We start from the raw sequence: 12,325 nt of genomic DNA, 5'->3' as shown, positions 1-12,325 counted from the left end.
TCATGCAGTGACAGTCTGCAGCTGGCCATTCACTAGCATAATTATCAGATGCTTTCAGTTCCCTGAGCCTGGTCCTCAGAATATCTCTTGAAGTCCTTAGGGATTGATTTTCCTCAGTGCCACAGGTTCCTAATTTAGGAGTATTGCTTTGCATGTTAGGCGAAGGACTATTATTACAAAAGTGTTAAGAATTTATAATCTTGTGTTTTAGAGTTTTTATTCCTGTGTGAATAAGTGATCTGCAAAACTCTAAAATCTAAATGGCCTAGATATCTTTTCCCTTCCCAGTTAGATGAGTCCATTATACTGAACAATGTAAATTGAACAAGATGCCATTGTTTTATTAATTTGATTGTCTTGCCATATTAATGGAATATATGAGGACTCTTTCCTTCTGTCTTCAAATAAATGATTTTACCAAGCAATCAAATCATTATTTTTTCTTTCTGGACTCTAAAATTTTGGAAATATATTGGTAAGGTTTGATTTACCACTTTCGAATTGTGTTAATGCTTAAGAAGATATGTCATGGTAGTCCTATAAAGTCCCTGAATGTCCCTATTATTCTTTTAAGAGGACAAGAAAACAAAATGACAGAAGTTCAAAATAACAAAACAACAACTTCAAAACATATACAACTTCACTTCTAAAAGTCTCAGTTTACTTACTGTTTGGGTTTTAGTACTTAAAATTTAACACTGAAGATTTGTGTAAACTAGGGGTGTCAAACTGCCAGCCCATGGGCCGGATGTGTCATGGCGAAATCGCGCCCATCCCATTGCCGGCAATGGAAAAAAAGTTGCGATATGTTGTGATACATCACGTGACGTTGTGAGTTTGACACCCCTGATGTAAACTATAGGTTTGATTTTTTTTTCTTAAATGGCTTAAACAAAAGGTGCAAACACACACAGGAGAAGTTTTATGTTAAATAGTTTGAGAGACTACTTCTCTGATTTAGTTAGAACAAAAGCGTGATCTGCAGATGGATACATTTTTCTACAGTAAATACTCTCAGTCTGACATTTTTAAGACTTTGCAGTGTGGTGCATTAACATAATGCAAGCAATGACTTTAGGCAAACATGCAAAAATGATGCTGCTCGTGAAGAAATGAGGAGGATATTGAGGCCAAACCAGTGATACAGACAAGAAATGGGGAGGACTAGTGATTATAATAGGGATTGGATTCTATCTGTTGCCATCTCTGGAGACAAAATGAATTGTTACTTATTTTTTTCACTGATGGCAATGACATGGCTATGAGAATGTAATTCAAACTGCTGACTAAAAGTTGGCACATACATTGTTTATATGACATACATTGTTCCTTTTAACTAATTCCAGTTCACTAGTTATATAGAAATATTTGTCAACAGAATACTTTGCCAGTACATATTTAAATGGTGCTGAGGTGCTGAGAGATATTTGCTAAATAGAAAAGCTGAGGACAAATATGTATGTTCAAATGTTGCAGTGAAAATGTCTGTTGCCGATACAGTATATATGGCAACAAAGGATTGCACATTATTTAGCCATGGAAGTAATTTAAGCTTATTTATTATGACAAACAGTAATATGCATTTTTCTTCCTAACTATATTACTTTATTTTGTTCTAGTTTGCTCCAGGGAGCCATATTTCTTCATTGTTTCTATGAGTGAAAGGATTATTTTTGTTGTGGTAACTTTCGAACCATGTCTTTTGTACAAGGTAGAAGCTTCTTCTGTATCATTGGGCAAGCGAGGTGAAAGAGCAATAATAATAATAAACCTGCTTTATCTTTTAATTTGTTTCATGTAGGACCTATTTAGCACTCCAATGTATTCCTAATATGAAATAGGAGGAAAATCCTGTTGCTTCCTGAGTTATTCCCAATGATCCAGCCTTCAAATGTCCTTGAAATCTAGCAGAAGAAATCTGGTTTAGCTTTTTGGAAATTGTCAATAAATAAATTAGAAATACAGCATCAACACAACAACCCACAAAATAAAGTTTTTTCTAATTTGAAGACTTCAGTTTTGTTTTGTCATATTCACATGGTTATTCAGCATGTAGACATTTGATTCCAGCTTGCAATTTCTAATTTATCATAGTTATGGTCCTTTATTGAATTAAAAACTATGTCAGAGTGTGTACTATGATTCTATTTTACTCTGAGTGTGGAATTGCTCCTTTGTATAACACATACTCGAAGGGACGTGGTGGCTCAGTTGTTTGGGACGCTGAGCTTGTCGATCAGAAGGTCGGCAGTTTGGCGGGTCGAATCCTGAGTGCCGCGTAACAGAGTGAGCGCCTGTTACTCGTCCCAACTTCTGTCAACCTAGCAGTTCAAAAGCATGTAAAAATGCAAGTAGAAAAATAGGGACCACTATGTTGGGAAGGTAACAGCATTCCGTGCGCCTTTGGCGTCTAGTCATGCCGGCCACATGACCACAGAGACATCCTCGGACAAGCGCTGGCTCTTTGGCTTTGAAACGGAGATGAGCACCGGCCCCTAGAGTCGGAAACAACTAGCACGCATGTGTGGGGGAACCTTTACCTTTTACCTTTATAACACATAATACAACTTACAACCTGAACTCTCTTATTTCTTATTGGGCCTTCAAATGAAATGTGGACATTATTATTATTATTATTATTATTATTATTATTATTATTATTATTATTATTATTATTATTATTATAAAACATGGGCTGAAGAGGGTTGGTTTTCCTTTTGTAATTTACAAATATAGAAAAAATTTTGTGGCCTTATTTCTCAGAACAAAGCTTACCTGTAGGAAATTCGGATTAAGTGCAATTAAGAAGCAGATGAGCTACATAGGAATTAAATTCTCTAGTCATACCACATATCAGTTTCCTCCAAATGCCATTGGGAAACTGAGATAAATACTGCAGCATTTCCTGTGTTGACATGGTGTTCGCCTGTCTGACTGCATCTTCCCAACAGACAGCATTGAAACAATTACAAAATAAAAAGACATCTGTGCCAAGGCTTGGCTAGTCAAAGAAGGACAAACTCTTGTGTTTAAGGGTATAGAATCCAATCAATGAAAATGTCTGGACCTGTTAGTACCTAAGAATCTGAAGGCCACTGGGAAACTCGGAGAGGGTCTTTTGTTGTAGAGATAGAAAAGAGGCCCAAACAGTGACACTTAGGAGGAAAGGGGTCAGCCAGTAGGATCATCCATCTTCCTCAGTGGCAGCTTTCTGTCAGCTTCTAACCCCACTCAGCAGAGGATCTAAACCTCTATTGTTGACACCAGCCAATTCTCAGCCAAGTGTAAATGAAGTTAATATTCACTGACCTTATGCATACCCGATGAAGGCCCTCGGTGTCATCTTGGAAATAATGTTATCTGACACTACAAAAGCAAGTGCTGCCTGTTTGTGTATTTTTGTGTGTGCGCTATGCAAGTTAGCAGAACTGTGCTGCTTAGCTATCAAACTGTTTCTCTCCCTTGACATATATTATATCACCAAGGAAATACTTTTTACTCTGTATCAAACTAAATATAATGTAGATTGGTTGGTTACTCTTATAGTGCTCTACAAGTATATAATATGCTGTACTACTATATAATAAATTATTGTCATGGATGCAGTTCTTAGTACGGCGGATGTGCTAATGCTATTAAGTATGTATAGCAGTTGTGAAGCTTAAATAAAGTGCAAGATAATTTGAACATTTTTTCTCTCTGAAAGGAAACATGCTGAAAGCAACTAGTGATTGTTACTCTTATTTCTGTTCATTTTTCTTCTAATTGTGTAGAACATTATTTTCAGATAAGAATGAGCATAAATTCGTTTAAGAACTGAGAAACCTTTAAATGAAAAAAAAACAAATTTATCAAAGGTGGTTTTTATTAAAATGCCATTTCTTTTTTTTAAATAGAAAGTTTGTAACTGATTCCTCTTATGTTCAAGATAAAATAAAAATGCGGGATCAAGATGATCTTTTCTGGGTGTTTTGGTGTTCATTGAGAATGAATGAATGAAATATATAAGATGTTAGACGTAGTATTCAGCTTTGACATGTGGTTTAGCATTAAGTTGGAATGGATCAAGTATTTCTTGCATTCCTTTTATATTCTTTGTTTTAACTTTGTTCTAACTTTGCCTTTCCTTATTTTTTTATTTTTCTGGAAAAAATAAATGGTTATTAGCCATCTGGATGATTACTATTTACATTTTAAAAAAATATTGAAAACGTCCAATGCATTGATTTTTAGTGCCAAAGCAAGATAGTATTTATGTGATTTAAATTGCTCTTGAAATCTTAGATAAGGTAGAATTATATAATCAGTTTAACCTAATGCTTAAAGGAACACTGAATTAAGCCACTGACACAGAGATTAAAACTGCATCATTTCTTTCATTCATTTTCCATAAATATTTATTACTGGCAACATGCCTGTGTCAGAGTAATTTTATGATCAGCTGTAAATCACTGTGTATTGAACTACATAGTTCAGTCTTATTTACCTGAGTAGTCAGAATTAATTGATTAAAGATTGCCAAAAATTTTCCATGTTGCCACCCTGAATTCCTTGGTAAAAAGGAACCTTATAATACAATAAATAGGTAAAAGATTTTAAGATATACTTAAGTAATTTCAATACATTAAGTTATAGAGAAGCAATTAGAAGTCTGGTGTATTATATGATTGTTTATGTAGTAGAATCTGGTTTATTTTCAAGTCATATCACTAAGTTTTTCTCTGATTGTGTCACATTACATGTTAATCCATGAACAGTGTTTTTCTTTCTATGGAATTATTTGATCAAAGGCAGGTAGCTAAAGTAATTGCTAGTTGTAAAGTAACTTCAGTAGCAGAATTTTCCTTAATTATCAGCAAAAGCTTTGCAGCATTGCAAAAGCTCACAAATGTATTGTGGCATAAATTTCTATGGACTGCTGTGTATTAGTGAGTTAATGTGATACATATTTTTGAATTAAAGTGTTCACTTTGAACAATAAATTAATTCCATTCTTTGTATTAGTCTATGAACTACCTATCAAGTTAGTTCAATAAAATGTGGACTCAAAACAAAACAAACCCTCCTACATTCCTATTAAAAGAGACTATTTTTGCAAATTACATATCAGATTAAAATCTTAAGGATATGTGTTCTTTCCTTTATGAATTCACATTATTTTGTATATTAGTGATACTACATATTTTAAAAACATATACATAATATGGACTTTCTTTAGGCTTAACTAAATAATAGTTCCAATACAATCTAGATAGACAGAAATAATGTCAATATTTTATTCTGCTTACATTATGTCCCACGTAGAATACTGTGCTAAATTCTTGATACCACATTTTTTTAAAAAAAGATTGATCACCAGGAATGTTTTCAGGAGGAGAACAAAACAGCTTCTGAAAAATATTAAGATATTTAATAATAATATTGGTGTTTCATTATGGAATGGTTTTTAAGTTTATTTCTTTTTATGATTTATTTTTATTGTATGCTACCAGAGTCTCATTTGTGAGATGCAGGGCTATGTAAAAGGGATGGATGAATAAAAAAGTTGGATATCTTTAGATTATAGAATAAATATTAGATGATACAATTGCTATATTCAGATATTTTGAAAAACCCTATCATAGCTGGAACAAAACTTGCCACTGTTTACTAATCTAAAAAGGAGGGAGATAGAAGAAATTTTGGCAACGAAGCTTGCTGGTAAATCAACAGAATTGGAAAATACCAATTTGGCATGCTGATTTTTCTAAATTTTAAAACACTGTTTTCATATTTCATATTGACTAGCTGCAAATACATTTTGTATAGTACAAGAGTAAATATAGACAAACAATTTTGTAGTTAAAGATTGAGTTGCTTTATGTTATTTTATTTTATTTTACTTTTTTAAAAAGCTACCACAGTATTTTTTTTGTTTTCAGTATTGAATAGGTATTTTGCTTTTTTTAAAATCTAGCTTTCAAAATGTTGTGTCTTCATAGGCCAGAAACCAAACAAGTGATCCTCAAATAATGCAAATGGAAAGTGTTTGGTTAAAGGAACACTTCTGTTTGTTTTTCCTGTAAAGAAAAGAAGTAAAGATTCTTTGTACTAAATGTCAGCAAAAGATTCATTACAACAATAGTGACATCTCTAGCTGTGAATTGTGATTTTTTTTTGAGGAAATGGCAGGTTTTTTTTTTCCTTTGTAGCCGTCTAAAGGAAAGATAAACTAGTATTACCAACTATTGTTTCAATATTCCCTCTCTTGCCAGCTTTAATTTGCCACTCTGTCCAGTACTTCCTACCCAGAGATTTAAGCAAAACGTCATGGAGGGAATGCGAAGATAACATATCCTGAAGAGTTAGAATTATTTTTTATCCTGATTAATCTCATTGGTAGTGGGACAAGATTCTAAGAGGCAAACTTTGACCCATTTCTGTAATTCAGAATAATAGGTAATTTTCACCTTTTCTTTCTCTGGGTCTCTGTAGGAAAGGTCTTTATAGATTGGAGTTCAATGTGTATTGCATTGTCAGCACAGCTGTGATTTCTCTGACAGTTACATCAGTAGAAAAAGGGAAAGGAGAAAAATGGAATTAAAGCATGAAAAATTGCTTTGTTCTCTAGAGTTCTAGGAAATGGGTTTTTGAAGCTCCATGCAACCTTTACCACCTCTGAAGATAATTATATTCAAAAAGAATAAACATCAAAATTGCATTTTAAAAATTTAATATTGTAGGAGAAAAGACAAAATAAAATCAATTGCAAGTGTAGTTAGAATATTTTATAATGAGTACTTTGCATTATTCAATTAAAAATACATGTCTAATTAAGTATCAGCTTGAAACAGGCAATTAAGTATATCTTAATATGTTAAAATAAAACTAAAATGTGGATCAATTGATTGGATATCTTAGAGTTGAGCTTTAACAAGGAATATATTATCTATAACATATGTGATTCCAAGCAAATATTTTCTTCATTTCCCTCAGCTTTTTTTATTTTTAAAACCTACAACAATAATCTATCTGGGGATAGATGTTTATTATGTTAGATTGTTCTGGTAAGAATACTCACATTTATTATATAGATAGATAGATAATCTTTATTGCCATTTTTTACTGTGGGCATAATGGCACACATTAAAAATGAAATTTAGTTGCTTGCTCTCAAAGTGTACACATACATAACAGATTTAAACATACTAAATACAACATACGTATAGACTTATACCCTTACATATAAGTAACATATAAGTATTAATCACTATTCATCTTGAATACATAGCGGAAGGAGGAAGCTTTAGAGTTCACAAGGTTAATACTGTATGGCACAAAACTGACTGAATATGAATGTTCTGCTTCAGATACCACGGAGCCTCCTCCCAGAAGGTAACAAGGAAAACAGGTCATGAAGAGGATGTGTAGCATCTCAGACAATCGTACGGACCCTGCTCAAGCAATGCTTATGTGCTATGCCCTGGATAGAAGGGAGGGAACTGCCAATAATCTTTTCAGCCATCCTCACCACTCTCTGCACTGCCTTTCTGTCTGAAGCAGTGATGCTTCCAAACCAGACTGATTCTGCATGACAGGATGCTCTCTCAATCGTCCCTCTGTAGAAAGTGGTAAGGACAGGGGAAGGAAGATGAGTTTTTCTCATACGACACAGAAAACGCAGGCACTGCTGTGCCCCTTTCACTAGTGTCTCACTGTTAAGTGACCAAGAAAACCTACTTGTTAACTGCATGCCCAGGAATTTGATGTTGGTAACCATCTCCACAGATGAATCATTAATGTACAGAGGAGTGTGACTGTGCCTACCTTTTCTGAAATCAACAATGATCTCTTTGGTTTTTCCAGTATTTAAAACTAAGCTGTTTTCCTTGCACCAGTTCACCAAACCCTCAACCTCCTTGCGGTAGGCACCCTCATTGTCATCATGAATAAGGCCCACTACTGTTGTATCATCTGCAAACTTCACAGTATGGTTGGTGGCAAACCTAGCACAACAGTCATGGGTCAACTGGATGAACAGCAGCGGACTTAGGACGCAGCCCTGAGGAGAACCTGTGCTCAAGAAAATGGTGTTAGAAATATTTGTTCCAGCTATATACTGATTATAGTGAGAAACTTGTGAACACTATTTTTGTTGTATTTTATAAGATGTATAATAGTTCAAAAACACCATCAAATTGTCATAGCTCATACTATTACAACTTTAGTTTGAAAAAAATGGCTATGCAATTTGAAACAGTGACACCTATCTGAGAACAATTATATAACCTTACATCTATCAAGATTAAGGTGTGATATTGTCTTAACTATGTTAAGCAACCAATCTGTATCTGAGAAGCACAAAATCAAAGGACATAGAGTCTTCTTGGTCCTGAAATAGGATTGAATTGAATTTAGGGAGAAGAATATCAAATGTCAGTCCTACATAGTACTTTCTGTTCTAGTTTATAGAGTGGTCTGCTTTACTGCTAATCCCAGATCTCCTCAATACCTGAAGCATATTTTTTAAAAAATCAGTTTATAGAAAAGGAACAATTACCACTTTCTGAATCTGAAAATGAGATGAAGAGATTCTGGTTCAATCACTAAAGTCACATATGAGCTTAAATGATAAACTATATTGTGATTATTATGAGAAAAAAACAATGTCTTGCACTTAAGAGACTCTGGGCAGTATATAGTACAACATCGATATAAAAGAAATACGCAACAAGAGTAATCATATAAAGGTAAAGGTTCCCCTGCACATGCGTGCTAGTCGTTTCCGACTCTAGGGGCCAGTGCTCATCTCTGTTTCAAAGCCGAAGAGCCAGCGTTTGTCCGAGGATGTCTTCCATGGTCATGTGGCTAGCATGACTAGATGCCAAAGGCTCACGGAATGCTGTTACCTTCCCACCACAGTGGTGCCTATTTTTCTACTTGCATTTTTACGTGCTTTTGAACTGCTAGGTTGGCAGAAGCTGGGACAAGTAACAGGCGCTCACTCTGTTACGCAGCACTCGGGATTCGATCCGCCAAACATCCGACCTTCTGATTGACAAGCTCACTGAGCCACCACGTCCCTTGTAGTAATCATATACTGCTTATTAAATCATCATCATAAGAAGGCAGAGCAGATAATAAGACTTGATGATAGTTAAGAACAGGAAAGATGAAGAAAGAGACAGAGGGACTAATTCTGGCTTCAGAAGACCAAAGCATATAAAACCAGAATTGCGAAGACTGCAACAGACAGCAAATATTGCCTTTGCATAAAAGCTGAAGAAACAATGGACCTCATAGCTGTTGCAAGAAGATCACACATACTGATTACAAATAACTCTGACAAAATAGTAACAATGGTACACTGAAATATCTGCAAAAAATATCACTTGCAAGCAAGAAGTGGATGGGAATGCAGAATAGACAAAGCAAAAGAAAATAAAGACGCTAAAGTAGTCTGGGAATTTAGAATTCAAACAGACAAACACCACCTAACATCCCAAACTTAACAATTATTGATGAGAAAAGGCAAAAAAGTCTGGATAGTGGATATTGCAGTACCTGGAGACAGCAGACTAGACGAGAAAGAACTGGAGAAAAATAATAAAACACAAAAATCTGCAGGTAGGCGTAGAACGACTATTACCAATAGTAATAGATGGCTTGGGTGCAATCCAAAAGTATCTAGAAAACCATTTGAACACCATCAGCATTGACCAAATCAACATGGGTAAATTACAAGAGGCAGCTTTATTTTGAAAAGCTTACATCCTGCAACACCATCAAACAACAACATCTCCCTATTCCAGGTCCCCATTGGGAAGGACTCTAAGTGAATAAAACTGCCAGTTCAGTTTAAACATCTGGCTGTGCATGGATCCATGACAAAAAAGAAGAAAATGGTAGAAAGCAGAGCCACACTTTAACTATTCTCAGAGCACAGAAACAGGAGGAATTAAGCTCTTAAGAGAAAGAGGAGATTTTAGAACATTTATTTTTTTATGTTTCTGCATGTTAAGCCAGAATTCTAGTCAAGATTAATGAAAATAAACCAGACTATTTTATTGGCAGAACTTTCAACATACGTTTATGCAGTTTGGAAAAGTGTTTAGTTTTATGCAGTTTGGGGATAGAGAACTTTCTTCTTTATTTGTTTTCTTTATCTGTAACCAAAAAGACGACACCGAATACCTGAAGGCCCTGCACCACTAAAAGAAGAATAGACAAAATATATAATCAAAAGTTCTGGCCAGGACCTAACTTCATTTACTCCAATTTCTAATTGATTTCCTATCTGCATTTGTGATTATCACTATGCAGGTGTGTTGGAATTTGAAAGGAAAAGTGTGTTTCCTGGTACAGAACAACAGCTTCTTTAACAAAACAAAACAAAAAAAACATATTTCCCAAGGATTGTGCCACCGTTAACAGCCATGCAATTCTAAAAGAAAAGTGTAGCTATTTTAATGAGTTGGCAGACAAATACTGTGCATGTCTGTCAATCCAAAATGCTGAACTGTCTTCCACCCATTATTTTCTCTTACACATAAAAGCCCTATCAACCCACAACATACAATTTGACATGCATGTGGTATCCCTCTCTTCTTTTGACATAAGCAGCAGCCAAAAATGGAGGGAAAAAATCAGGAAGGAGAAGGGTTATAGGAAACAGTGCTAGAAAAGAAAGAACCAGAAGGAGATAAGAGGAGGGGGAACAATCTTAGGCTTCATAGAAAGGGTTACACCCATCAAGCAAACAGCTCTTTAGCAGGTAGCAGTGGTATTAACAGTCATTGGCACCTCTTTTGGTCTTGCAAAGTGATCTGCTCACCTTACAGTTTAAAACCTTGTCTTCCTATATGGTTAAATGGATTTTATTTTCTCATGCTTCCTAAAAAATGAAGTCTAGAAGCAATGTTTCTTCTTGTTAGCATTAAAAGGAACATACAAAGTTTCTAATGCGCGCCGAATGTCTGAAAGTTAAGAACATTCCTGATGCTGCAGAAAAGTAACCCATTTTAAAATCATTAAAAACCCATTGTATGTTTATTCTCACTACAATGTGTTAATAACACTTTGAGCTATTAGTGAGTATCTGTTGTGCGTTTGCAATAAGCTATATTGCTAGGTCAGCATACATGTTACTATCTTGTGATAAATGAGTGGTATTAACATACTAGGGCATAAATAGATTAAAAATATCTTAGGATATCAGCTTTTTTATTGTATGTTTCAGCTATTTCTTCTTTTTTTGCAAAAATTATGAGTCAAGTGTTAAATAATTTATGACTTCACATTTACAACTAGGATTACCTTGTATTGATCTCATTGCAGTGTGGACTATTAATATACATATACAGTGCTTTTTTTAAAAAAAAGGTGCCAGAACTCTCATCTTGTTATTCTTTTATTTATATAATTTTATTTATATATTTATTTATATATATAATTAAAAAATTACATATTCAATTCTTAATGCATCTTTCAGGCATTCACCAAATAAACTAGAATTTGTTGTGAGCATCTCCTTAAATACAAACAGCTCATAAGCCGGACCTATTAGCAACCCCATTATTAACGTCTTGTACATACCATTTTAAAGATATGATCACATTGGTTCAAGTAAATGAGATACTCCTATAACTCAAAGTGGATGCTATTAATTCATCCTTGCCAAAATAGTTATTTTCATCAGACTTAGTTCATGATGAACTTAGAACACTATGTTCTGTTTTATCAAATTAATAGGGGTGAAAAATTGTGGGATAGCTTCCCCATGTTTATATACTACAGGTGGGTATAGTAAAGATGGAACATTATTTTTTTTTGTTTACTTGGAAAATTATGTGTTGCACTTTAATAGAGGAAGAGACAACTTTTGGATATATAGTATGACATATATTGAATTCCTTTTGGAAGGACTAACAGTGGGAGATAATAGATGTCTAATACAAGTGCATATGCTGCCTTCAACATATATGTGCTTAATTGATGGAATCATGTTACTGACAAGATAATGAATTACAAAGAAATTGTTATTAATACATAAGTTAAACATTTTGTTTTTATTCCTTTACAACTGCTGATAAAAATAGCCTGGCTATGTTCAAATTATACACACAAGAGAACAGGCTTAGGTGAGATGGAAAGTGTTACAATTCAATTTATTTATGAATATGGATGAATATGTCCATAATTGCCCAGTTTATTTTAACAATGATATAAAACTGTGCTATGAGGAGCTTACAATTTACATTTCTGATTCTTGGGGAATTAATGACAGAAAGAAAATGGATTGAAAAGAGTAGATGCAAAAGTAACATTAGATAAATATGAGAAAATA

The 12,325-nt window shown here is 34.2% G+C and overlaps 1 protein-coding gene across 2 annotated transcripts in view; it reads left to right on the top strand.

Annotated features, from left to right (window-relative positions):
- The window catches only part of EPHA7 (EPH receptor A7), a 178,847-nt gene that overhangs the window by 18,515 nt on the left and 148,007 nt on the right, over nucleotides 1-12,325 (top strand). The window contains exon 4 of one of the 2 annotated variants that reach the window (XM_083348160.1): nucleotides 1,802-1,861. The exons of the other annotated variant lie outside the window; for it this stretch is intronic. Within the exon in view, the coding sequence (XP_083204286.1) occupies nucleotides 1,802-1,812 (11 nt within the window). The 3' untranslated portion in view covers nucleotides 1,813-1,861. Of the gene's footprint in view, nucleotides 1-1,801; nucleotides 1,862-12,325 lie in introns of those variants that run through there. 2 annotated transcript variants of the gene reach the window in all.

The sequence above is a fragment of the Vipera ursinii genome, assembly GCF_947247035.1.
Source record: "Vipera ursinii genome assembly, chromosome: 1".
Taxonomy (NCBI): domain Eukaryota; kingdom Metazoa; phylum Chordata; class Lepidosauria; order Squamata; family Viperidae; genus Vipera; species Vipera ursinii.
Note: the sequence above shows the minus strand (reverse complement) of the source record. Positions and strands in the feature narration are given on the sequence as shown.